The sequence below is a fragment of the Bos mutus genome, chromosome 5 (genome assembly GCF_027580195.1).
Source record: "Bos mutus isolate GX-2022 chromosome 5, NWIPB_WYAK_1.1, whole genome shotgun sequence".
Taxonomy (NCBI): Eukaryota; Metazoa; Chordata; class Mammalia; order Artiodactyla; family Bovidae; genus Bos; species Bos mutus.
The window spans coordinates 116,157,059-116,183,966 of record NC_091621.1 but is presented as its reverse complement, the minus strand read 5'-3'; the positions used below and the strand labels follow the sequence as shown (position 1 = coordinate 116,183,966).

Sequence of the window (26,908 nt, the reverse complement as noted above, 5' to 3'; positions counted from 1 at the left end):
AAAACGGAGCTATGACACAGGCGCAGGCCTCAGGTTTCTATTTTTTTTTTCCACCAGAACAAGCTTGTTCTGGCCCATTCCAGATCTGGAACGCTGTTCTCTCTAAGCTGCCACACCTCAGCAGGTGCTTCAGGGACACTGGGCTCGCTCCCCGGCTCAGCCCAGACCGGGCCTCGGGATCCTGCTCACTGAGGCTTTGAAGGAAAAACTATTTGCCTTGCGGCCTTGGGCCAGTGACTAGATTTCAGGCATCAACCGGCAAACAGACGTGGCAGGGATGTGCCTCTCTGAACCTCTGAGATGGGACAGGCAGGGTGCTGGCTACTCCTCCTGTTGGTAGGATGTCCTTTGGGAAGGTGGGGATGGTAGACAGGAGCTTCTCATGGAGCCTGGGAGACAGTCCAGGACCCAGATGGCTGGTGGGAATATGCGAACCTGCCTGACTTTCAAAACCAGGTGCAGGGGAGCCCCAGTTCCCCATGATACTGTGGCTGGTCTGTCTTGGGGTGTGTGGCAAAAGCCCTAAGCAGATAAACCCCCACTTCCCGAAGAATTCTGCTTCTGTTCTTCACGCTACTGCTGTTTGGTTTTGTGTTCACAGAAAACTGGCCTGTCTTTGCGGAGGGTACTTTCTTCAACTGGAAAATGAAGAAAAAGCCAGCCTTTCCCTTCTCCACAGAAAGGTCCCCTAAGGCGCTGGGGAAAGCCGTGTGGTGGGTTTGGAATCCTGATTGACAGCAACTCTCACTGTAAGAGGCCACGGGAGACCAGCCACAAATGGGAGCCTTCATTAGTTTCGCAAGACCCAGATGAGATGCTGCCTTCTCCGAGAAGTCTTCCTGAATCTCCTGGGTTACTGCCTCTCCCTTCCTCCTCACCCCCAGGCTCCCTCAGCACTTGGCTCCCCTCTCTGTTACCAGGATCCTTGTCTTCTGACTTCATGACCTCGAGGGCCTGTCTTCTATCCAGCTGCATCCAGGCTCAGGCTGGGCCTGTCTGCATGTCCCAGCCCCCTCCTCCCGGAGGCGAGGCGAGAGGAGCCAGTGGCTACCTCCTACAGGGGTCACAGTGGCAGACCTCTGGCCTGGGCTGTACGCTTGGGTCTCTGTGCCTCCTGAGCCCTTCTCTGATCCCTTCCCCCTTTCCTGCTCAGTCCCTCACTCTCTTGCTGGGTTGTCTGGGGCAGAGATTTTGGAGGAAAACAATGGCCCCCACGTTGAGTTTTGCCTTCCTTCCAGGGTTGGTGCAGCCTTGGGCCAGGCTCAGCTTCTTCCTCCCCTCTCTCTTCACGGCCAAATCCCTCCTGCCTCCTCGGTGCCCGCTATCCCTGGGCTCCAAGGCTCTGCCCAAGTGCCCTGGTGGCCCCTCTTCTCTGAGCACACATTCCAGCAACCCCGTGACCACAACTGGGGACATTCCTGGCCCGGCAGCCAATGGTGTAAAAAGGAACAGAATGTCCCAGGGCCCCGCCCAGCCCCCAGCTCCACCTGGGCCCCTCCCTGGGCTGGACAGGCTCGGGGTGGGGGTGAGGGGTCAAGAGGGCAGAGGGGTGCTCCTGGGCGGGTCGGGAGGTGTTCACACCTTAGTGAGCAGGGAGGAAGCCTGCAGGCCTTGTTTCCTTCTTCTCCAAGGCCTGGGGGTGAGGCTGACCCAGGGGTGCCCTTGGAAGGATTCCCCGGGGAGGGGCCCTGGTTTTTGGAAGCCCACTGGGGGCAGTCCCTCCCCCGCCTCTCCTTCAGCGGTGGGGGAGGGGGACTCCTTTGGGGGTTGGCTCCCTCCTCCTCACCATCCCCCCTTCTCTGCCTGTCCTCCATCCCTCCCTCCCTCCCAGTCCTTCCCCCTCTCCTCTGTCCACCCACCTCCACTATCTGGGCTTCCCTGTTCTCCTGGTCTCCACACCTTAGTCTCACTCATCCTGACTTGTCCTTTTTCCTTGCTTTGCCCTCCTGTCTTTGCGTTCAGCATCACCTCCTGGTTCCAGACCTCCATCCCTCGCCTGCCTTCTTATCTCCTGGTCTCCCTGCCTGCTGGCTCCCCAGGACTCCCAGCCCTGACTTTTCTTCTGCCCCACCGTCTTGCTTTTCCAGTCCGGACGCTGCAGGTCACCTGCCCTCAGGAGCCCTCCTCCCTCGGGAGAGCTCTCAGCTCTGACTCCTCCTTGGCCCCTCCTCCTGCCCAGCTCACCTTTAATTGAGATGCTAATGAGGCTTCTGCGGCTTCCCTCCTGGGCCGGCGGGCTGGCTCCCAGGTCTGGCTGCTGCACCTGTCAGGTGAGGGGGAGGAGAGGCCGGGCTGCCAGATTCAACTGGAAAGGAACCAGTCCCAGTCCAGCCACAACCTGGGAGTGGGAAGCAGGAGGCAGCCCAGACCTCTTGGAGCCCAGCTGTCCCTGGGGCCGAGAGGGAGTCAGGTCACAGCCCGAGGTCAGGCCCGGGGACCAGAGGGGAGAGTCCAGACTGCAGGGAAGAGTGGGCCGGGCGGGGAGGGAGAGGAAGAGGGCAAGATCACAGAGCCTGACACCTGGAGAGGAAACAGGCAAGGAAGAGAGCCGAGAGACCCAAAGAGAAGCGAAAGGCAGAGAGAGGGACAGAGAGAGAGAGAGAGAGAGACGGAGACAGAGAGAAGCTAAGACACAGATATTGGAGGAAGAAGACCAAAGACAGAGATTGACTGAACAGAGGAGACAGAGGAGACAGAAAAGGAGAGTCTAGGACAGAAATCAAAGGGAGTTTTATCAGGGAGGCAGAGAGGCCACTCAGGGGAGGCTTGGCTCCAGCTTTTCTGCCCAGACGCTGGCAGGTCAGCAGGCTCCCGGGGACGGGCTCGAGGAGGAAGGGGAGAAAGTGGGCAAGAGGTGGGAGGAGAGTGGGATGAGGGCACGGGCCCCAGGTGATGAGGATGGAGGAGGCACCCAGAGCCCAGAACTCAGCCTGGCCCCTCGCCCTCCCCGACCCCCCAAAGGGCTCATGAAGGGAGACAAGCCTGAGGAGCCGGGGCCGGGTCCCGAGCCTTCGGGCCCCCCACCGCCCACGGAGGAGGAGGAGGCCCTGCTCGAGTTCCACCGCTCCTACCGGGAGCTCTTCGAGTTCTTCTGCAATAACACCACCATCCACGGCGCCATCCGCCTGGTGTGCTCGCAGCACAATCGCATGAAGACAGTCTTCTGGGCCGTGCTCTGGCTCTGCACCTTCGGCATGATGTACTGGCAGTTCGGCCAGCTCTTCGGAGAGTACTTCAGCTACCCCGTCAGCCTCAACATCAACCTCAACTCGGACAAGCTCGTCTTCCCTGCGGTCTCCATCTGCACCCTAAACCCCTACAGGTAACCCGAGTCAGACGTCCCTCTGGTCAGGAGAGGGGAGCCCTCGACGTGATGGGCCGGCCGCTCTGCCCAGGGAAGACTTCCTAGTGCCTGGGCCTTCTCCAGAGTGGGCTTGTTGTACCTACAGTCTCCTCCTCCACCCCTTCATCCTCCTGAAAGTGGGAGGGAGTGCCAATGAGTTCAGAAGGGCAAGGTAGGAATCAGCCCCTCCTTATCAGGAGATAAATCTGATGAAGATCCTGCAAGTCATCAAGGAGATGACTGCAGGTGGGGAGGGGGGGCGTTGGTGGTGGTGGTGGTGGTGGGAGCTGGCTGGTACTGGGCCCTGGCAGGGTGGTCTGGTTTGAGAAGGGCAGTTTGTGTTGGAGAGAGCAAAGTGGGGGAGCGGTGGTGATGGAGCCTTCCATGAGCCTCGAGGCGGGGTTGGGGGGTGAGTGGGGGTGTAGTCCCAGAGCCAGGACAGCAGGACAGGATGGAAGCTGCCCTGGCCAGGCTGTTCCTCCAGAGGCCCAGGTGGCCCTGTTGCGCTGTGCAGTCCACCTGTCCAGGTGTGGTGTTTGGGTATGTCCTAAAGTTTTGGGTTTCACCCAGCGTTCTTTGCCAATTTTCGGTTTGGAAGCCAGAGGGGATGGTGGTAACCATGGAGAAGACAGGAGGGCAGAGTTGGGTGTTTACACACACCTGTGTGTTCACTCGGTCCTGCCACACCTCACACCTTGGGACACCTCCAGCAGGCCAGATATGGCTCTAGGCACCCAGCGAATGGGTTCATCAATAATTCCTACAACAATCGTTGCTGAAGGCCAAGTACTCTGCTACGTATTGAAAGATAAGATGGAAGAGATAGGCATATAAACAAATAACCTCAGCGCACTGGGACAGGTACCATAAAAATTGTGAGCTAGAGTCAGAGTGTAAGGTTTATGAGTGAGTGTGTATGTGAACGCATGGATGTGTGTGTGGAAACAAATGAGGTGTGCGTGCAATTGCGAGTGACTGGGATTGGTCACATATCAGGGGCGGTGTAGTGTCATGAGCTGATCAGGGTTGGGACATCCTGTCCTACAGAGAAAACACTGCTCTTCCACTTCACTGACAAACTCCTGTATGAGGCCCAGGTTAAGAGGCCAGTTACTGAGAAGCTGCTTCATGCACCAGACCACCGGATGCAGTTAGGAACTCCTCGGGCAGCTCCTTTAATTCTTCCAACAATCCTCCGAGGCAGATACTGTTATTATTCCTGGGTTACGCTTGAGGAAACTGAGGCAGAGAGCACTAAGGCACACGGTCACAGACTCCACTGTGACTTTCCCTGTTTGTGGTGGTTGTTGTTCAGCCACCAAGTCGTATCTGACTCTTTTGCAACCCCACGAACTGCAGCACCCCAGGCTTGCCTGTCCTTCACTATCTCCCTGAGTTTGCTCAAACTCATGTCCATCAAGTCAGTGATGTCATCCAACCATCTCATCCTCTGTTGTCCACTTCTCCTGCCTTCAATCTTTCCCAGTATCAGGGTCTTTTCCACCCTGTTTGCCTGATTGCAAACCCCTGTCTCTTCTTAATACCCAAAATGTGAATGTGGAATAATGGAGTTTCTGCTCAGATGCTACATCTCATTTCTTTTTCGTTTGTTTGGGGTTTTTTTTGTTTGTTTTGTGCAGCATGTAGGATCTTAGTTCCCTGATCAGAGATCAAACCTGCACCCCCTGCATTGGAAGCACAGAGTCTTAACCACTGGACCACCAGGGAAGTCCCTACGTCTCATTTCTGAGCTTGTCTTATTCCCTCTCTCAGCCTTCTTTCTCTTCCCCTGGTGCCTGCGGCTTTGCTTCTCTTCTTCCCAACCTCAGTGCTCCCAGCCCTCTTCCTTCCCCTACTTCCCCCACCCTCATCCCCTGGGGCAGTGGGGAGGGGAGGGCAGGCAAGCGGGAGGAACTAGCCAATAGTAGGCTCTCAATAAAGACTGTGGTTGAAAGATGCGGGTGAGAGACGGACAGTGTAAGGTTAATCTGTTGAGGCCTGCATATTTTCCAAGGTTCCGCAGGGTGCAAGGCTGTGGGCAGTAGAGGAAAACGCCCCAGGGAATGAAAACCAGGGCCCTGGCCTCTGGGGCTTGCAGGCTGGGAGGCAGGTATTCTCACCGAATAAAACAGTCCCTCCTGCAGGTGTTAGTGGGGAGACACCCAGCACCCTGGATAGGAGGGGAGTCAGAGAAGGCACCTCAAAGCCGGGGCAGGATATGGAGCCCCTACTGTGTGTTCGATCCTGAGCTGGGAGTTCTCTAAGCACTACCTCATTTAATCTTGACCGGTCCATGGAGACGGGCATTATTATTTCTATTTTGCAGATGAGGAAGTGGAGGTGGAGTAACTGAGCAGGGTCAAACTGCAAGTAATAATAAAAAATAACAACGAGAACGTCTCTGGTGGTCCAATGGTTAAGACTCTGCACTTCCAGTGCAGAGGATGCCAGTTCAATTCCTGGTCAGGGAACTAGGACCTCACATGCCATAGAGTGTGGCCAAAATAAAAAAAAAGAAAGAAAAAACACCAATGACAATGGCTAACACATATAGTACTTAATATGTGCCAAACAAAAATTTATATTAATCAAATTATTTAATTTTCACAACAGATCTCTTATGTAGATACCAGTATTGCTCCCATTTTATAGATGACGAAACTGAGGCCCAGAGAAGTTAAGTAATTGCCTAAGTTCACACAGGGAACTGGTGGTGAAACAGATTCAAAAATCCGTCACCTCCCCATCACATAGAAGCCAGTGAATCTAGGGTCAGTAGCTGAGTCGAAGACCAAGTATGTTTGCTTTCAAAGTTCTTTCTCCCATTGCAGTTTAAGGAGGGGCCAGGCAAAGCCATCCAGGGATGGGGGCTGGTGGGAGCCTGTGGGGAGCAGCAGGAGTCCAGAGGGAGGGAGGGGGAGAAGGGAAGCATCCGGGTTATTGGTTCCTGTTCCAGGAGAGAGGCAGGGGTGGGTGGACAGGTTGATGCAGCCTGGTGGGTGGGGACCTGCGTGTGACTCATGCTGCTAGCTGGTGTGGGTGCTGGCAGAGGCAAGATAGGTGACTCGGACTGGGGAGCAGGGAAGGGGTGGAAGTCTTGGAAGAGATAGAGGAGCTTGTGAGATAACTGGAGGCAAAGTCAGCCCAGGTGCCCAACTGCAGGTGGCAGGAGTGTGGCCAGCAGAGGGGGAGGGGTATTCTGGGCTGTTCTGTAACTTCCAGGAAAGGGGATAAGGCTGAAGACCTTCATATTAAGCAAGGAGGTGTTGAGAGTCCAATGTGAAAGGTCAGCCACAGCAATCCCCATCCACTTTCTGGTTAACAAAGGTCTTTTTTTCACCCAAGAGAGGGGGCCAGACAAAGCCACATCCATGGCAAACAGAGCCCAAGAGCGTATTTTTTTCATTCAATCCTTGGGGGGACTGAGGCTGGTTTTAAGGAAGAGTGTGGCATTCTTGGACAGCAAAGAAGGTCATGGAATCTTCCTTCCCCTTAGAGAGCTGCACTGAGGGAGGGGAAGGCTCTGAGCCAGGCCATCCAACCTTGACCCTGCGGGGGACCCTGCACTGCCCCCCACTCCCCCCACAGGATCTGGAAAGCAGGCTCTGCATTGGCAGGCCTGGCAGGGACAAAAAGCCACTGTCCCCACCCCCCGCCCCCCCCGAAGTGATGGACTCCTTCGTGTCAGGAATGTCACTTATCTCTGCAGCAACTGCTGATGGAAAGTTCTTCCTTAGGTAAAGCTGCAGCTTACCTCACTGTAACTTCTGCCTTCCGGCCCTGGTTCTGTCTTTGAAGCAGCTCTAAAGACATCTCCTCCTTCTTTACCCAGTGGTCATCTGTTCAGGGACTCCAAGGACAGCAGTCACCAGGCTGTCTTTTCAGCATCCATTATCATGATCTGATCTTTGTCACAGGCTTACTGGATATGGAGAAAACTACCAGCCAGAGTTGGAGGCTCTGAGAAACGTACAGGTTTTGCAAAGGTCACCCAACTGTTTAGGTGGACGAATCAGAATTGGAATCTGGTCTTCGGCTCCACTTTTATTTTTTAACGAATTATTTATCTTTGGCCATGCTTGGTCATCGCTGCCATGTGCGGACTTTCCTAGTTGTGGCGAATAGGGGCGCAGGCTTCGCATCGCCGTGGCTTCTCTTGTGCAGCGCCAGCTCTAGGCGCGTGAGCTTCAGTAGTTGTGGCGCACAGGCTAAGTTGCTCAGCCCCATGTGGGATTTTCCCTACCAGAGATCCAGCCCGTATCCCCTGCATTGGCAGGTGGATTCTCAACCGCTGGACCATCAGGGAAGTCCCTGTACTTCTCTTAAGATCACAAAGTCACAGGGCAGTTGAGTGGCAGGCAGTGCTCTCCTGTCTCCTCAGCCTTCTCTTCTCCAACAATAGGTTACTATTATTTTACTATCATTATTACTATTATTAAACTGTTCTTTCTTATTAAAGAACAGTTGTGACCATAAAAACAGTAGCTGCAGTTAGACAGTACTCACTCTGCCAGCTCTTTTTATCACTGTTTCTCATATGTTAATTCACTTAATCCTTATCACCTTGAAGGTAAGTGGTGAGGCTAGGAAATGAACCTGGGAAGCTGATTAGAACTCAGTTCCTGTAACTTTTACTGTTTTTTTTTTTTTAAACTTTTAATGTTATATTGGAGTATGCTGCTGCTAAGTCGCTTCAGTCGTGTCCGACTCTGTGCGACCCCATAGACGGAAGCTCACCAGGCTCCCCCGTCCCTGGGATTCTCCAGGCAAGAACACTGGAGTGGGCTACCATTTCCTTCTCCAATTCGTGAAAGGGAAAAGTGAAAGTGAAGTCACTCAGTCGTGTCCAACTTTCAGCGACCCCATGGACTGCAGCCTACCAGGCTCCACCATCCATGGGATTTTCCAGGCAAGAGTACTGGAGTGGGGTGCCATTGCCTTCTCCAATATTGGAGTATAGCTGATTAACAATGTTGTGATAGTTTCAGTTGCACAGCAGAGCAATTCAGCCATACATACACATGTATCCATTCTCCCCCAAACTCCTTTCCAATCCTGTCTGCCCCATAACACTGGGCAGAGTTCCCTGTGTTATATAGTGGGTTCTCGTTGGTTATCCATTTAAATATAACTGCTGTTCTCGGGAGCCTGCTGGGCTGCCGTCTCTGGGGTCGCACAGAGTCGGACACGACTGAAGAGACTTAGCAGCAGCAGCAGCAGCTGTTCTTATAATGACCAATAACAAACAAATCTCAGAATGTCAAACACACACCTTCAACCTGAGCTACATTTTTCTCCTATGAGAGGATGAGGGGCAGCCTGCTAGACTTTTATGAGGGAGATGGTGGCTGAGGACTGTGAGGTTTGGACTAGGCACATGAGGACCGCCCTGTGTGTGTGTTAGTTGCTCAGTTTTGTCTGACTCTTTGTGACCCCATGGACGCAAAGGCTCCTCTGTCCATGAAATTCTCCAGGCGAGAATACTTGACTGGGTAGCCATTCCCTTCTCCAGGGGATCTTCCCAACCCAAGGATCGAACCCAGGTCTCCTGCATTACAGGCAGATTCTTTACCATTTGAGCCACCAGGGATTGTCCTCCATATTGGTGGTACCATTTTAGACTCCCGCCAGCAGCAATTTCAGATGCTCCACATTCTCACCAATACTTGATGTCATCAGTCTCTTTGTTTGAGCCTGCTGCTGCTGCTAAGTCGCTTCAGTCGTGTCCGACTCTGTGCGACCCCATAGACGGCAGCCCACCAGGCTCCCCCGTCCCTGGGATTCTCCAGGCAAGAACACTGGAGTGGGTTGCCATTTCCTTCTCCAATGCATGAAAGTGAAAAGTGAAAGTGAAGTCGCTCAGTCATGTCCAACTCTTAGCGACCCCCTGGACTGCAGCCTACCAGGATCCTCCGTCTATGGGATTTTCCAGGCAAGAGTACTGGAGTGGGGTGCCACTTCCTTCTCCGTGGTTTGAGCCTAATGGATGTTAAATGGTACCTCATTATGGTTTTAATTTACATTTAAGTACTAATGATGCTGAGTGCCTTTTCATGTGTTTAGTGACCATTTGAATATTTGGGGGGTTCCTTTTTAAAACTATGTCATTTTCTTTTTAATTTGTAAGAAGTTTTTATATTTCAGCATTTCTTCTATTTTTTATTCTAGTAAATTTTGCCTACCCCTAGGTCGTGAAGGTATCTTTGATGTTTCCTTCTATAATCTTTATGGTTCTGAATTTTTTGTTTGGGTTGCTTGACTTAATTTTTGTATACAGACTAAGGTAGAGGTTGAGGTTCTTTCTTTCCCCCCTTTTTTCATACAATATCCAGCATCATCTTTTTAAAAAAAATTATTTTCCTCATTGAGCTGAACAGGTGCTTTGGTCAAAAATCAGGTTGACCATATATATATTTGAGTTTATTTCTGGATTCTATTCTGTCCTATTGATCTGTTTATCCTTACATAAGCACTGCTGCTGCTGCTGCTGCTGCTAAGTCGCTTCAGTCATGTCCGACTCTTTGCAGCTCCATAGACGTCAGCCCACCAGGCTCCCCCGTCCCTGGGATTCTTCAGGCAAGAACACTGGAGTGGGTTGCCATTTCCTTCACTACACTGTTTTGATTACCATGGCTTTACAGTCTTAAAGTTAGGTAGAGTAAGCACTCCAACTTCGCTGTTCTTTTCCAAACTTGTTTTGGCCATTCTAGATTTTTGCATTTCCAAAGCAATCTTAGAACTGACCCGTCAATTTCTTCAAAAATGTCTGCTGGAATTTTGATAGGGCTTGGCTTGAATCTGGGCTTTCCGGGTGGTTCAGTGGTAATGAACCTGCCTGCAATGCAGGAGATGTAGGTTCAATCCCTGAGTCCAAAGATCTCCTGGAGAAGAAGATGGCAACCCACTCCAGTATTCTTGCTGGGAAAATTCCATGACAGAGGAGCCTGGTGGGCTACATTCCTGGGGTCAAAGAGTCCCACACAACTTCTCCACTGAGCACGCATGCACAGCTTGAATCAGAGAGCAATCTGGAAGGTGGCATAGGAGTTCCTGATCTACTTATGTCTGCACCTCCTTTTATTTTGGTCTTTATTTCAGCAGGATTTTCAGTGTACAGGTCTTGTACACCTTTCATCAGATTTACTCCCAGTATTTGATGTTGTTTATGCTATTTAATATGGTGCTCTGATTTCATTTTCCATTTTTTTGATCGCTAGCATGCAGAAACATTTTTTGCATATTTTTTTTGTATCCCGCAACCCTGTTTATTTATCCGTCCTAGGTGTCTGTCTTGTTTTGGTAGATTCTATCCCTAAGGCCCTGCTACTTTGCCTGGACTTTCATGATGGAGATGGCATGGGCCCTGTATTGAGAAGGAACGTGAGGATTTACACTGGACAGTGTTTAACTCACGGTTTGTGAGCCCCACCTGAAACTCCTTAAAACTGAGTCTTTGGTAGGAGGGCGGGGAAAGGAGACTGTGTGGTACCGGTATTTTTAAAGTTCCTCGGAGGTTCTAGAAGTGCAGTTGAGACTCCCTGATTTAGAAACTGTCATGTGGCAGACGGTCGCCGAGATCGGGGCGGATGGCCCATGCATCTCGGGTCCGTGGGAGTGTCTGGGCCTTGCCGGCCCACCCCCTCTCCTGCTTTGGGAAACGGCAGACAAGTTCCGGGTTCCCTTCCAGGCCAGGGCGAGTGGGAAGAGAGCACCTCCCGTCTCTCCCTTACGAGAAACATGCGGCAATAAATGCCGTCCCCGCCGGGGCTCACTGTCGCCTCCAATCACCAGGCGGACACACCTGTCTGCGCCTCCCCTCGCCCCCGAGATAGCCCTGCAGACCCCAGAGCTATTCCTCGCAGACTTCTCTGGGCTGAACTGATCTCACCCGTTACAGACGGGGAAACTGAGGCACGGGAGATGGTGGCGTGGGAGGCGGGGGGGCGAGGATTGTTACCAGGCCGCCACCTCCTAGTCCGACCTTTCGCCATCGCCCCTTCCAGGTACAAGGAAATTCAAGAGGAGCTGGAGGAGCTGGACCGCATCACGGAGCAGACTCTTTTCGACCTGTACAAGTACAACTCCTCCAAGACTCTCGTGGCCCACGCCCGCTCCCGCCGCGACCTGCGGGAGCCGCTGCCGCACCCCCTTCAGCGCCTGCCCGTCCCGGCTCCGCCCCACGCGGCCCGCGGAGTCCGCCGCGCCGGCTCCAGCATGCGGGACAACAACCCCCAGGTGAACAGGAAGGACTGGAAGATCGGCTTCCAGCTGGTAAGGCCCCGCCACCCCTCCGCTACCGCCCCGCCCCGCCACCGTCCGGAGGCCCCGCCTCCTCCCCGCCCCAACCCGCTGGTTCCGCCTGCGCGCCCGAGTCAGCTTAGCTCCCCGCCCTCCACGACCCGCCTTCGCTGCCAATGATACGAGGCGGCAGTCCGCGCGCTGGCAAGATAAATAGGTTACATACACGAATAAATTTGAAAATTAAAATTAAATAACGTCTCTCTGGGCGCCAGCTTGTGGAGACTCCTCGCTGGGGGCCTCTGTGGGAGCGTTTATGGGGATGGGAAGCCAGATCTACTGTGGAAATGCTGTTTCTGAATACTGATCCCCAGTGTGGGACTCACTTGGGACCTTCCAGGGTGATGGGGCATTGGGGTTCCTGCAGGCCCAAGACAGGATTGTTGTTGCTGTTTAGTCGCTCAGTTGTATCTGACTCTTGGCGACCTCTTAGACTGTAGTTCACCAGGCTCCTCTGTCTATGGGATTTCCCAGGCAAGAAGATTGGAGTGGGTTGCCATTTCCTTCTCCAGGGGATCTTCCCGAACCAGGGATCAAACCCAGGTCTCCTACATTGACAGGCAGATTTTTTACCACTGAGCCACCGGGGAAGCCCATATATCTATCAGATCAGATCAGTCGCTCAGTCGTGTCCGACTCCTTGCGACCCCATGAATCGCAGCACGCCAGGCCTCCCTGTCCGTCACCAACTCCCAGAGTTCACTGAGACTCACGTCCATCGAGTTATATATATATCCTCTCTCTTAAGCCTCCCTCCCATCTCCATTTATTTTTTTAGTTTTCTTGCTATCCTCTCCTTATTCTCTGTCTTGGGCTTCCCCGGTGGCTCCCTGGTGGCTCAGACAATAAAGAATCTGTCTGCAATGCGGGAGACCTAGGTTCGATCCCTGGGTCAGGAAGATCCCCTGGAGGAGGGCATGGCAACCCACTCTAGTATTCTAGCCTGGAGAATCCCCATGGACAGAGGAGCATAGCAGGCTACAGTCCATGGGGTCGCAAAGAGTCTTACACGACTGAGTGACTAAGCACACACACACACATATATACATATACACACATATATATATTTATGGCTGATTCATGTTGTATGGCAGAAACCAACATAATATTGTAAAGAAACTATCCTCCATTTAAAATAAAAAAAATAATAAAGATTTTTTAAAAAGGGAGCGAAGCAGAGAGACGGTACCCAGTGACCAGGGTTCCAGTCCCCTCTTTGATACTGGGACAAACTGCTTGATCCCTCAGTATTCCCATCTGTGAAATGGGGAGAAGAATCCTTACTTCACCCCCCTCAGAGGCTGCATAAATGACCCCAACGTGTGTGCAGCTTCCAGTCTCCTCCATCAATCCCGTGCTCTCTAGGTCTGCTGTCTTCCAGGCTTCGGCTTCTCCCAGCCTGGTTCCCCGCCCCTATCTATCAGTCTTTAGGACCCCAGACCATTCATTGCTTAACCTTGCCCCGCCCTGCTTACCCTTGCTGCTGGTTCTCTGATGCTCTGGTCTCTGTGTCCAGTGCAACCAGAACAAATCGGACTGCTTCTACCAGACGTACTCGTCAGGGGTGGATGCTGTGAGAGAGTGGTACCGCTTCCACTACATCAACATTCTGTCCAGACGGAGACAGGACACCTCTCCCTCGCTGGAGGACGACGTGCTGGGCAAATTCATCTTCACCTGCCGCTTCAACCAGGACTCCTGCAGTGAGGCGTGAGTCTTTCCCCGCTGCCAGGCTTCCTGCTCTGCCCCTCCCCCCACCTCCCCCCCTGGTCTCCTTGGCTGGACCATCCTGAGACCCAGCGTGGAAGGCACCCTGGAGTGCTGGTTGAATAACTGAATGCCTGCAGGTGGGGAGGAAGGGAAAGTATTGACCTCAGGTCCAAACCTGTGCCTGGGGAATGGCCTTGCAGGACACGTGTGGCTCCCTGGGTCTGCAGCAGTGTCAGATGGGAGCCTTGGGAAGGCTGGGCTTGAAGTCTGGCTTTGAGAAACCAAGGACTGAAGCATGGCTCCCTGTTTTTCTGAGGCCTCTTTCTCACTGGCATCAAACTCGAGAATGCCTGAAAGGTCGTGTGGGCCCCTGCTCCGCTGCCTCAGATAACGCAGGCAGCAGTGGGTGGCGGACACAGCATGGACTGAATCAGGGACTAACCCTGAGTTCCTGCTCTGGCTCTGTTTCTTCTGGACCAGGTGACTCTGGGCATTCACTCCAGTCTTCAGAGCCTATTTCTTTGTTTGTGAAATGGAGGGAAAGGAGATTCTTTCAGTGTTCATTGAACCAATATTTTTTACTTTCTGGACTATGTGCCAGTCACTGTTTTGGGCATTTGGGATACATCAAAGAAGAAGAAAAATATCCTTGCCCTTCGGACACTTTTTCTTTCTTTGACCACACTTGGTGGCATGCAGGAGGATCTTAGTTCCCTGAGCCGTGCTCCCTGCACTGGCATCTCAGAGTCTTAACCACTGGACCACCAGGGAATTCCCTTGACACTTTTTCTTAAGCGATGAAGTTGATAACATCTGTCTTTGAGTACATGAGATAAGGAGTTTGAGGGCACTTTATACACTGCAGTGAGTCGTGGGTCTCGTTGTTAGTGGGAAGTCACAGTCATGCAGGTGAAGTGACTTGCCCTAGGACAGGCTTGTCCTGTCCTAGGCTTGTCCTTGTCCTAGGCTTGCCCTAGGACAGCCAGAGCCTAGGGCCCCCCTCACACTACTGCACTGCCCGCCTGGCATTCTTTCAGTCACATCTCCTTCCATGATGTCTTTGCAAAGAGGTCATGGTTGCAGCCAGCTCTCTGAGGGCTGGGGGGGAGGCTAAGAGTAAGGGAGGTCCCCTTCTGTAGCCGCTGCCCGCCCCCACCCTGCCTTCCGTATTCCTCGAAGTTCAGGCACTGTGTCCCTGCCTCTACCCAGCTGAGGAAGGGCCCAAGGCAGCATCTCCACCCCACAGGGACCCTGTCCCTTCCTTGTCACTGAAGACTGTTGGCAGGGCCAGGTGTCACCTGCTTCTGCCCGCCCCCTCCCCTCACCTGGAGCACACACTCTGCCCACACACACCTTTGTTCCTGTCTCCGGTTTGTGTGTTTGTTTGAGGACAAGTAAGACAGTAGCAGCACCTGAGCCTGTGGCAGCCCACAGCTGCCACCGAGTGGCTCTGTCACCCTCTCGCTTTGCCCGCCCCAGGCTCCCGCCTTCTCATCAATGGAAAGTCCATAGTTCATCTCAGTCTTGACACTTAGGTCACTTCCTCACTGCAGAGCCTCATCGATTCTCACCAGGGTTATCATAACCCCCAAATCTGTCTCTCCACCTCTCGAGCCTCCTTTATTCTGCGACTGCAGGAAGCTTTACTCTTCAGCGTTCTGCCTGCACTTCACTGCACTTAACTGTTCCAGACAGTCCTGTGTGAAATCTGTCAGTGTCTCTCTGGCCTTCAGGATCGAGTTGAAGTTCTTTATCATGGCTTTCTCAGCCCTCTCCTACTCTGTGTTCAATTCTCTTGCCTCTCTCTCTATGATCTTTTCTTTAATAACAGCTTTATTGAGTTGTACATCGCATACCACAAAATTCATCCTTTGAATGGATATAATTCAGTAGTTTTTACTGTATTTACAGAATTGTGCAACTATTAACACTGTCTAATTTTAGAATGTTTTCCTGTCTCCCTATGTTGTCTCCTCCTCCAAGCCTTGGGAACCACTAATCTACTAACCACTGTCTCTATGGATTGCCTACTGGGGACATTTCATATAAATGGAATCACATAATATGGGGTCTTTTGTGACTGGCTTCTTTCACTTAGTAAGGTTTATCCATGTTGCAGCATGTATCAGTAATTCCTGCTTTTCTTTTTTTTTGACTTCGTCACAAGGCAAATCCTAGTTCTCTGACCAAGGATCCAACCCTGGTTCCCCCTGCAGTGGAAGTGTGTAGCCCTAACCACTGGACTGCCAGGGAAGTCCCCCAGTTCACCTCTCTTTTTCACTAAATAGTCTTCAATTGTATGCTTATGCCGCATTTAGTTTATCTATGCTTTGGTGGATGAACGTTTGGGTGTCTTTCACTTTCTGGCTCTTACGAATAATGCTGGATGCTGCTATGAGCATTCCTGTACACGTGTGTGTATGGATGTATGTTTTCATTTCTCTCAGGTAGATACCTAGGAGTGGGGCTGCTGGGTCACATAGTAATTCTATATTTAATATTTAGAGGAATGTTAGACTGTTTTCCAGGTATCTGGGCCATTTTACATTCCTACCAGCAGTGTGTGAGGGTTGCAAATTCTCAACATCCTTGCCTTGTTATATCTGTCATTTTGGCTTTAGCTGTCTTAATGATTCCCTATACCCCCTTTTTTTTTTTTTTTGGCTGCACCATGAGGCTTGTAGTATCTAGCCCCGACTAGGGATTGAACATGGGCCTATAGCCGTGTAAGTGCTGAGGGCCGCTGGACCACCAGGGAAATCCCTGATTTCCTATACTCTTAATAGAAAATTTATATAGCCCTTACCCAGTGCTAAGCACTGTTCTGCTGCTACTGCTGCTAAGTCGCTTCAGTTGTGTCTGACTCTGTGCAACCCCAGAAACAGAGGCCCACCAGGCTCCCCCGTCCCTGGGATTCTCCAGGCAAGAACACTGGAGTGGGTTGCCATTTCCTTCTCCAGTGCATGAAAGTGAGAAGTGAAAATGAAGTTGCTCAGTGATGTCTGACTCTTAGCGACCCCATGGACTGCAGCCTACCAGGCTCCTCTGTCCATGGGATTTTCCAGGCAGGAGTACTGGAGTGGGGTGCCGTTGGCTTTTCCGAAACACTGTTCTAGGTTTCATTTAATCCTCCCAGAATCCCTATGAAGTCAGTACTAGTATCATCCCCATTTTACAGGTGAGGAAGCTGCGACACAAAGAGATCAAGTGCTTGGGCTGGTCCCCTAGCTGACAGTCGTTAGAGCTGGGGTTCAAGTCCAAGTAGCTTTGCCCTGGAGTCCGTACTCTTCACCATCATGTCACACTGCTTCTCATACACTCTCGTAATGCACTTGATGTGTTTCCGTTTACATGTGTTTTTACCAAGTGTGTGTGTAATGTGGACATAAATGGTGTTGTATTATGTACATCATGTTGCCCTTCACTTTTTAAACTAAGCTCTGTGAGTTTAAGATTCAGTCTGTGGTCTGCTCTATGGATTCCACCTGCTGCGGACAGCCTGTGGTGTCCCTGTCCCTTCCCCTCTGAGCAGGGCTCCCAGGCCTTGTAGGACTGGCCTCTTCCTCTTTCGTCCCTCCTTGAGCACAGCCTGTGTTCTGGAAACGCTGCCATCCTAGCTCTTCCCAGAATGTGCGCTAGTATTTCACATTTGAGCCTGCTTTTTGAGGGCAATGAACTATTCCAGATCGTTGAGCTCCATCTCCTCATTTTATAGATGAGGACAGTGAGCTTAAGGAAAATGGTTTGCTTAAGGCTGTATAGGCATCGCTCCCGCTCCCATCTCCGTCCAGCCTGCTTCCCTCCCCTACTTCTCTTCCTTCCTCCTCTACCACCCCCAGCCCAAAGACCTGTTCCCCTCTTCTCCCTCCCGCCCCCATGGCTGGGGAGTTAGAACAGATAACCCCTGTTGGCTGAGGAGTTCAGTTCAGTTGCTTAGTCGTGTCTGACTCTTTGCGACCCCATGGACTGCAGCACGCCAGGCTTCCCTCTCCATCACCAACTCCCGGAGCTTGCTCAAACTCATGTCCATTGAGTTGGTGATGCCATCCAACCATCTTATCCTCTGTCGTCCCCTTCTCCTCCTGCCTTCAATCTTTCCCAGCTTCAGGGTCTTTTCTAATGAGTCAGTTCTTCGATTCAGGTGGCCAAAGTATTGGAGTTTCAGCTTCAGCATCAGTCCTTCCAATGAATATTCAAGACTGATTTCCTTTAGGATGGACTGCTTGGATCTCCTCGAAGACCAAGGGACTCTGAAGAGTCTTCTCCAGCACCACAGTTCAAAAACATAAATTCTTCGGTGCTCAGCATTTTTTATAGTCCAACTCTCACATCCATACATGACTACTGGAAAAACCATAGCTTTGAGTTAGATACCCCCTGTTCCCTTGTGGGCTCTGGCTGCGTCTGCACAGCCTCCCCGTTGGGGGACGTGTGATTTGCTGTCGAATCATGTTCCTATTGTAGCAACACAAATCTGGGACTCCTTTCTCTCTGTTCCCAAGCCTGTCCCAGCCCTGCTTTGTACCTCCCAGTGGGAGGCATGCCATTGCAAGACCTGTTCCTGCCCTTGGATCTGACCTTCCTGGTCTCACTGTCTTGCCCCACCCCACTCCCCCACCACTTCCTTTCTCTTTTGTTCATTCATCAACTATTTGTTCCCGATCTCCTGCGTCTCCTACATGCCAAGAACCATGCCATTAACCCAGAGATGATTCAGCCATGAAGGTGATGTGTTTCCTGTCTTCAAGGAAATTATAATCCGAGTGGGGAAGTAAGATATAGACGTGTGAGAAGCCAGGGATGCTGCAAGAATTCATAATGTAGTGTAGCACCAAGATGGGAGAGGCCACAAGGCCAATGAGGTGGGGTGGCCTGGGGGGCAAGCCTGGGCGAGAAGGTAGCTGACCCGGGTTTGAGTCCTGTCTCATGCTTGCTGCTTGTGTCACCTTGGGCAGCTACTTGACCTCTCCGAGGCCGTGCCTCCTCTCTTGTGAAGTGGGGATGATGCCTAGTGAGAGGGCCTGGGTGAGGCTTCAGCACCTCGTCCACACATAGTAGGTGATCAGGAAACAAAGGGCTCTGAAAGTGCTCTCCCTGACCCTTGCACCTTCCCCTCTGACCCCTCTTTCTCTCTCCTGAATAGGAATTACTCTCATTTCCACCACCCGATGTATGGAAACTGCTACACTTTCAACGACAAGAACAGCTCCAACCTCTGGATGTCCTCCATGCCCGGGGTCAACAACGGTGCGCTGTCCCGACCCCAGCCCCAGCCCCATCCCCTCCGCTGCCCTGTGTGCCCACATCTACCTGCCTTGAGCTCCTGTCCTAGAAATGCTCCAGGCCTCACTACAGCCCTTCTGTACCCTGGAAAATCCTCTTTGCTTTTTCTCCCCTGTGGGTATCACGTATTCCATCCCAGGTGTGACAGGAATCCTGTCCTGGCTCTGGCTGGCCCTGCACCCCAAATCCAGCTCGTGCGTGTACATGCTTGGTCACTAAGTCGTGTCTGACTCTTTGCGACATCATGGGCTGTAGCCCGTCAGGCTCCTCTGTCCATGGAATTCCTAGGCCAGAATGCTGGATTGGGTTGCCATTTCCTTCTCCAGGGGATCTTCCTGACCCAGGGATCGAACGCATGTCTCCTGCATTGTCAGGTGGCTTCTTTACCACTGAACCACCAGGGAAAGCCCCCGAATTCAGCTCAGGGGTTGCCAAATCCATTTGCAGGTCTTCCTTAACTTGCTGCCCTGGGAGGCTTAGAGACTAGGCAGGGTGGGAGGATGGGTTTCCACACCCTGATGCTTCTCTCAACCAATGTGCCCTGCCCCCTGGCTCTGTTCCCCCCGTTCTCCCCAGGTCTGTCCCTGACACTGCGCACAGAGCAAAATGACTTCATCCCACTGCTGTCCACGGTGACCGGGGCCCGGGTGATGGTGCATGAACGGGATGAGCCTGCCTTTATGGATGATGCTGGCTTTAATCTGCGGCCTGGCGTGGAGACCTCCATCAGCATGAGTAAGGCAAGGATGCTGACCGGGAGACCTGGGGAGGACCCCAGATGAGGGGCAGAGAGAGGGCTTAGAGGGTGACAGCTAGAGGGCCAGAAGAAGTTGTGATGGGTGAGCTTCGAGCATGTAGCCGTCTTCAGGAGCAGAAATCTGGGGCGAGGGGCCGGCCAGGCCGAGTGTGCATTAGGAAGTAGGTTTCTGAGGACTACACGTGGGATGAGAACACCGGGAAGGGGTTCAGAACATGCTGAGGGTTCCAGGGGATGCTCCAGGCCCAGTGTCCTTGGTAGCTGTGGGGGCATGTTGTTAAATGACCAGGCAGGTAGGAAAGATGGCGGGAAGGACATACAGCCAGGGACTGAGGGAAGACTGAGGTCAAGAAGAGGCCTGGACCACTTGCTCTGACCGCTTGGTGTCTCTGGGTTCTTAGGAAGCTGTGGACAGACTTGGGGGTGACTATGGCGACTGCACCAAGAATGGCAGCGAGGTCCCAGTGGAGAACCTTTACAATACCAAGTACACGCAGCAGGTGAGGCCCAGCCTGTTTCCATGGCAACCAGCGTGGGTCAGCCGTAGCCACCAGGAGTGCGTGATGGGCGATGGGGACTGTGGAGAGAGGGGTGGAGGTGCACTGGTGGGGCTGGTTTGTCCTCCCCTCCCCTGCCATCTGGGGCTGTGTGGGGGTGGGCAGGCCTGACCCCGTCCCCCTTCGTGCTTCCCTCCCCCAGGTGTGCATCCATTCGTGCTTCCAGGAGAGCATGATCAAGGAGTGTGGCTGTGCCTACATCTTCTACCCGCGGCCCGACGGCGTAGAGTTCTGTGACTACAGGAAGCATAATTCCTGGGGTGAGACTGCGGGAGGCCGGCCCCCATTCCCACCTGAGCCCAGGACTATCCCAGGAGCCCTGCACTCTCAGTGCCCCCTCTGTGGCTTCCGGCTCCCACGTTCTCCAGCCGGTTCTCCCACTGACTCCTGTTTCCCAGTTCTTAGATGCCACCCTGTCCATTTTCCTCTCACTCTCTCCTCTCTGTCCCTCCCTCACCGTTTTTCTCTCTCTTTTGACTTCTGTGTGTTTATAATTGGATGTCCCCATTTAAAAATAACTTATGGGACTTCCCTGGTGGTCCAGTGGTTAAGAATTCACCTTGCAAAGAAGGGGACGCAGGTTTGATCCCTGGTCGGGGAACTAAGATCCCAATGCTGCAAAGCTACTGCGCCCATGAACCGTAAATAGAGAATCTGTGCCAAAAGGAAAGATCCTCAGGACACAATTAAGACCTGACCCAGCCAAATAAATAAATAAGCAAATATTTTTTTAAAATAAAAATAACTTGCAGCAAAAGGAAAGAAGAGCATGTGAGGAAGATCTCCCTGGGTTCCTTGCTCTGCAGGTAGCATCCTGCTCACTCCCCAGGGTACCAGCAGGGCTGTTGCTGGGCGCTAGTGAGACAGTGCTGGGTTCAGGAAGAAAAGACTAGAAATTGTGTGAATCTGCCTCTTTCCCTAACACCTTCCAGTTTATGTATGTTTCATCATGCACATAATATATCAGTTCAATAGGAGCAGGTGTATCATTTAGAAATGACTTGTGGAAGAATTAAAACATTACAACTAGAGGAGAGCGCAGTCAAAAGAATCTGGAAGACACTAGACTCTCCTCCTGGCCCTGGTCTAGGAGCAGATCAATCTCTTTTCCTTTTCTTTACAGCTGAGTTATTCAGCAGGGAAGCTGAGAGAGAAAGAAAGTCCCCAGCAAGAGAACACAGAACATAGCGGGCAGACATAGAACATAGAGGGTGGGCGTCCTTGGTCCACACCCCCTTATCTGGCCTAGCCGACCCCTCCGAGGGCACAGGGCAGGGACACGATGGACCCCAGGGTGGAGAGCAGCCTCTGTCTGTGCATCTCTGCCTGCTTTCTTTCCTGGTGCTGCTCTCTCAGTCCTTCCCCGACCCGTGCCCTGCAGTCTCAGCCTCTGATTTCTGGCTTTCTGGCTTTGGAGAATCACAGCGCATCTGAACTGGAGGGAAGTTCAGAGGCCGTCTTGCTTGATGGGCCCCTTTCTCAGATGAGCAAGCTGAGGCCCAGAGGGAGGACGGGATGTCCCAGGACATGCAGAGCGGGCACTCTGCCCACTGTTCCCCGGGCCCCCAAACGCTGATTGCTAAGTGGTTGTGAGTTTGAAAAAGATCCTTGAGAGAAAAATGACCTTGCTATTTGCTAGAAGCTCTGAGGATAAAGGAGAGAAACTTGGCTGAAGATACAGTCTGCTGAGTTTCCTAAGGACTGCTTGCTCCCCAGCCTAATTGCTTCCCAGTCTTTCTAATTAAAGATTAATTCTGTGATTAATTATATACCCTGGTATTCAGAGGGATTTGGGTCAGAAATGAAGAAGGACCCAGGTGACTGAAAGTATCAAGAATAACAAAAAAACCTTACTTAGAACCTGGGAAACGGGTGAAGGGGGAAGCTATGGTCCCATTGAAAGTGAAAGTGAAACTCGCTCATTCACGTCCTACTCTCTGTGACTCCATGGACTGTATAGTCTGTGGAATTCTCCAGGCCAGAATACTGGAGTGGGTACCCTAGCTGTTCCCTTCTCCAGGGGATCTTCCCAACCCACGGATCGAACCCAGGTCTCCTGCATTGCAGGTGGATTCTTTACCAACTGAGCTATCAGGAAAGCCCTTAAAAGTGAAAGCCTCCCAGTCATGTCTGACTCTTTGTGACCCCATGGACTATACAGTCTATGGAATTCTCCAGGCCAGAATACTGGAGTGGGTAGCTTTTTCCCACTCCAGGGCATCTTTCCAACCCAGGGATCAAACCCAGGTCTCCCGCATTGCAGGTGGATTCTTTACCAGCTGTGCAACAAGGGAAGCCCATGGTCCCATTATTCTTTTTTTGGTAACAGGTGTATTGAGATAATTCATTTCCTGGATAACTCACTCACTGACAGTTTACAGTGCAATTTTAGTATTATGTGTGCCTAGTCACTCAGTTGTGTCCGATCTCTGTGATCCCATGACCTGTAGCCCTTCAGTTCCTCTGTCCGTGGAGATTCTCCAGGCAATACAGTTTTAGTTTTTTTGCACAGTCGTGGAACTGTGTGACAATTGTTGTAATCAGTTTACAGCCTTCTCACCGCTCAAAAAAAAAAAAAAAATTTGTACCCGTAGTGGTCTCCAAGCTTGCCATTCCCTGTATCCACTGGGCCTCCCCCTACCCCCCTGCCCCAGCCCCTCAGAAACACTCAACTACTTTCTATCTACTATAGATTTGCCTCTCCTGGACATTTCATAGATCACAATATATGATCCTTTGTGATTGGCTTCTTGTACTTACCCTTAATATTTTCAAGGTTCATCCACCTGGTATCAGGTGTTCATCCACCTGGTATCAGGGCTTCCCTGGTGGCTCAGCTGGTAAAGAAGCCGCCTGCAATGTGGGAGACCTGGGTTGGGAAGATGCCCTGGAGAAGGGAAAGGCTACCCACTGCAGTATTCTGTCCTGGGGAATTCCATGGACTGTAGTCCATGGGGTTGCAAAGAACTGACTGAGTGACTTTCACTTTCACTTTCCACCTGGTAGCATATATCAGTCCTTCATTCCTTTTTATGGCTGAATAATATTCATTATATGGATAGACTGTATCTTGTTTATCCATTTATCAATAAATGGACGTTTGGGTTGTTTCCCCTTTTTAGCTGTTGGGAACAATGCTGCTATGAACATTTGTGTACAAGTTTTTGTGTGGTCAATTTTCAGTTCTCTGGGGTGTGGAATTGCTGGGTCATTTAGTAGATTTAGGGTTTCCCCAATGGGTCAGTGCATAAAGAATCTGTGGGCAATGCAGGAGACGAAGGGGACACGGGTTTGATCCCCGGCTTGGGGAGATCTTCTGGAGAAGGGCATGACAACCCCCTCCAGTATTCTTGCCTGGGAAATCCAATGGACAGAGGAGCCTGGTAGGCTAGAGTCAGACCCGACTGAGCAACTGGGCACACGTGCATGCAGTATAGCATTTTATGTTTAACCTTCTGAGGAACTGCCAGACTGTTTTCCACAACAGTGGCACCAATTTATATTCCCAGCAGCGATGAGTTCCAATTTCTTCATGTTCTCATCGACACTTGTCATTGTCCTTTTTCACTGTAGACATCTTGGTGGTGGTGGTTTAGTCACTAAGTCGTGTCCAACTTTTCACGATCCCATGGACTATAGCCCACCAGGCCCCTCTGTCCATGGGATTTCCCAGGCAAGAACGCTGCAGTGGGTTGCCATTTCATCTCCAATAGCCATCTTAGTGGGTGTGAAGTGGTATCTCATTGTGGTTTAATTTCATTATTCTTATACAAAAATTGTTCCCACTTTTCTTTTTCACTTTTCAACATTTGTCTGTATCCAGAAATTGCCTGCAGTGTGGGAGACCCATGTTCAATCCCTGGGTTGGGAAGATCCCCTGGAGAAGGAATGGTAACCTATTCCAGTATTCTTGCCTGGAGAATCCCATGGACAGGGAACCCTGGGTGGCTATAGTGCATGGAGGTGGCAAAGAGCTGGACCCATGACTGAGCAACTAACACTTTCACTTTAACAAAGGTGTAACCTGTTGTTTTTATTTTTTGCTGGACGTGGCTTTATTTCTTAAACATGTTCTGGTGCTGTCACTCAGGAGCCCTTCCTGTTTTGCTCCATAATACTCTTCTGCAGTGGGTGCCAGGGGTCTTGGGAGACCTGGAGGGTGTGGGTGGAGAAGTGGAGGGGGCCTAGGAAAATGAGCACCTCTCTGCACCCTCAGGCTACTGCTACTATAAGCTCCAGGATGCCTTCTCCTCAGACCGCCTGGGCTGTTTCACCAAGTGCCGGAAGCCATGCAGGTGAGCATCCCCTCCTGGAGCCCAGGTTGGTCGTCTGGGTACCACAGAGGATCCTTGGTCCAACTTTGAATGGGAGAGCCCCACCCCTCCCCCCTCACTGAGCACCTTCTCCATCCCCTTGTAGTGTGACCATCTACAAGCTCTCTGCCAGTTACTCACAATGGCCGTCCGCGACATCCCAGGTAGAGTATGTGTGTGTAGCACTGCGGTCGTCTCTGGGCATATGTGTATGAGTGTGTTTGACCCCACCCCCAGCTCTGTAAGCCTGAAGAGTACGGGGTGACCCCACTGACACCTCATCCCCTCCCAGGACTGGGTCTTCCAGATGCTGTCCCGACAGAACAACTACACCATCAAGAACAAAAGGTCAGTCCTACCCTGATCCTGGGCTTCCCTGCCCGCTAATGCAGGAGTCTCGGGTTTGATACCTGGGATGGGAAGATCCCCTGGAGAAGGAAATGGCAACCCCCTCCAATATTCTTGCCTGGAGAATTCCATGGAAAGAGGAGCCCAGCGGGCTCTAGTCCATGGGGTCCCAAAAGAGTCGGACACGGCTGAGTGACTAAACAGTAATAATAATTCCTTTCCCTGGGTCCCAGCCCTGGGAAAGGAATCTGTGGGAGGGAAAGCGGACCGAGGAAGAGGGATGGGTACAGCTGATTGGAGGAGAGTGTTTTTGAGCAGCAGAGAAATTAACCCTGGGCCGTCTCTTCCCACCCTCTCCCCTACTCCAAAGGGATGGAGTTGCCAAACTCAACATCTTCTTCAAGGAGCTGAACTACAAATCTAATTCTGAGTCTCCCTCAGTCACGGTGCGTCCTGCCCCACTGAGCCTGGGATTCTCTGGGGGCGGGGGGTCTTAGTCAGGGGGCTGTCTGTAAACACAGGGGATTACCTCTGTGGGGCCTGAGGGTTTTGGCCTCGAAGGTGGGGGACCAAGGGAAGGGGAGAGGGTGAGCATTAGAAGGGTGGAAGGATGCCTGTTGGGGTGAAGTCTGGGGTAGGGGGAGTGCTGGATGATGGGGAGAAACCTCTCGAGACAAGCCTGGGTGTTAGCCATCCCCACAGTGGCCTCATTCTTGGTTTTCCCTGGAAGAAACCAGCCAGCAGTCCTGTGCTTCCAGAGGAGGGGAGCAGAGGCCAGGGGCCCTGGGGTCAGGAGAGGCCAAGGGGAGTGGAGATGGGCTCCCTGCCAAGTGCTCAGCGTGCCTCTCTCCCTCACAGATGGTCACGCTCCTGTCCAACCTGGGCAGCCAGTGGAGCCTGTGGTTCGGCTCCTCCGTGCTGTCCGTGGTGGAGATGGCTGAGCTCATCATTGACCTCCTGGTTATCACCTTCCTCATGCTGCTCCGGAGGTTCCGAAGCCGATACTGGTCCCCAGGCCGCGGGGGCAAGGGCACCCAGGAGGTGGCCTCCACTCCAGCCACCTCCCTCCCCTCCAGTTTCTGCCCCCACCCAGCTTTCTCCTCCTCATACCCGCCAGACCCTGCCATCTCCCCGGCCTTGTCAGCCCCTCCACCTGCCTATGCCACCCTGGGTCCCCACCCAGCTCCATCAGGCTTGGCAGAGGCCAGCACCTCTGCCCACGCTCCGGGGGAGCCCTGAGGGAAGGACGGTATCCCCTCCCCAAGGCAGGCACTTCCCTTGGTGGGAGGGACGCAGCCTTGGCAGGATTCAAGAATGTTTGGCGGCTTCCTGTCAGAGCTGCCCAGCTGCCCCTGGTGTGTGCGTGGGTGGCGGGGAGATGAAGCAGCATGGATGGGGGCTGTGGAAATTGCCTGGAGACCCCCGACCAGCATCACCCCAGTTCCTCCCCGTACCCGCTGGTCTTGCCTCGAGAACACTTTGCTCTCCCCCACCCCAGTGCAGCCAAGTCCTCTTTTTCCTTGGATCGGCTGAGCCAAACTTGGATCTCTGACAAACAACTTTCCTAGGAAACAACTGACGACCAGAACAAAACACAGACAAGGGCACACAAAGGCGTGTGTGGTTTCCTTCCTAAAGATGGCTGGATTCGGCCCCAGAATGGCCCTCCACACTGCCTTCCAGTGACACAGGCGTTTGCGCCTCTTCTTGAACTGGGGTGGGGAACCCCACCCCAAAAGCCCCCTCGGTTAGTTGCTAGGCGACTCTGTTTGCCTGACTCCCAGGGCAGGAACTGGGGCAGCCCGATGTATTAAAGACCTGGATTCCCAGTCAGCCTCACTACCCCATCCCCCTGACGGAGCCTCGCCCGGCGCCTCTGCCCTGTGTCCTTGTCCTTTGTAACTGCGTATTTGCTCAAGCTATTTCCTTAGCCTGGACGCCTCCCCCGCCCCCATCTGCTGGAGAACTCCTATGCATCCCTGAGAACCCTGCTCGGATACCATTACTTCTGTGAAGGCTTCTTCCCCACCCTGTCTTCCCCAGATCTTACCACTTCCCTCTCCCGTGGACTCCCATCACACACCATCACATCCATGGGAGTGCTGACGCTGCATTTAATTTTCTGTTCATTTGTGTCTGTGTTCCCAGCATGACCGAGCTCACTGTGGTTAGGGATTGAGTCTTATTCATTCATGTATCCTCACTGTCTAGCCCAGTGTCCCGCTTGGAGCAAGTAGGCAGGTACTTAATAAATGTTGTTGCATAAAGAATGTCTGGAGGGACTTCCATGGGTCAGGGA

General features: G+C 52.4%; 2 protein-coding genes across 5 annotated transcripts; both read left to right on the top strand.

The window, feature by feature from the left end:
* Positions 1-2,194, top strand: LOC138987997 (uncharacterized). Its single transcript, XM_070371784.1, has 2 exons — positions 1-336; positions 602-2,194. Exon 2 carries the CDS (start codon positions 815-817, stop codon positions 2,192-2,194), a length of 1,380 nt encoding a protein of 459 aa, XP_070227885.1. The 5' UTR covers positions 1-336; positions 602-814.
* On the top strand, positions 2,133-26,879 carry SCNN1A (sodium channel epithelial 1 subunit alpha). 4 transcript variants are annotated; one of them, XM_070371779.1, is made up of 13 exons: positions 2,133-2,270; positions 2,962-3,322; positions 11,347-11,614; positions 13,158-13,351; positions 18,495-18,598; positions 19,211-19,374; positions 19,793-19,891; positions 20,091-20,208; positions 24,165-24,243; positions 24,368-24,425; positions 24,554-24,609; positions 24,980-25,055; positions 25,468-26,879. In XM_070371779.1, exons 2-13 carry the CDS (start codon positions 2,967-2,969, stop codon positions 25,846-25,848), a joined length of 1,953 nt encoding a protein of 650 aa, XP_070227880.1. In that variant the 5' UTR covers positions 2,133-2,270; positions 2,962-2,966; the 3' UTR covers positions 25,849-26,879. The 4 variants fall into 4 exon arrangements, with proteins under 4 accessions (XP_070227880.1, XP_070227882.1, XP_070227879.1 ...); XM_070371781.1 differs by lacking the exon at positions 2,133-2,270 and adding an exon at positions 2,277-2,423; XM_070371780.1 differs by lacking the exon at positions 2,133-2,270 and adding an exon at positions 2,452-2,799.
* The last annotated feature ends 29 nt before the right edge of the window (positions 26,880-26,908 follow it).

Excerpts from the sequence above, each read along its gene's own strand:
- LOC138987997 (XM_070371784.1), top strand. The coding sequence starts at position 815 with ATGCTGCCTTCTCCGAGAAGTCTTCCTGAATCTCCTGGGTTACTGCCT.
- SCNN1A (XM_070371778.1), top strand. The coding sequence starts at position 2,871 with ATGAGGGCACGGGCCCCAGGTGATGAGGATGGAGGAGGCACCCAGAGC. Across the intron at positions 13,352-18,494 it reads CAGGACTCCTGCAGTGAGGC|GAATTACTCTCATTTCCACC; the intron begins GTGAGTCTTTCC and ends TCTCCTGAATAG. Across the intron at positions 19,892-20,090 it reads ATACCAAGTACACGCAGCAG|GTGTGCATCCATTCGTGCTT; the intron begins GTGAGGCCCAGC and ends TCCCTCCCCCAG.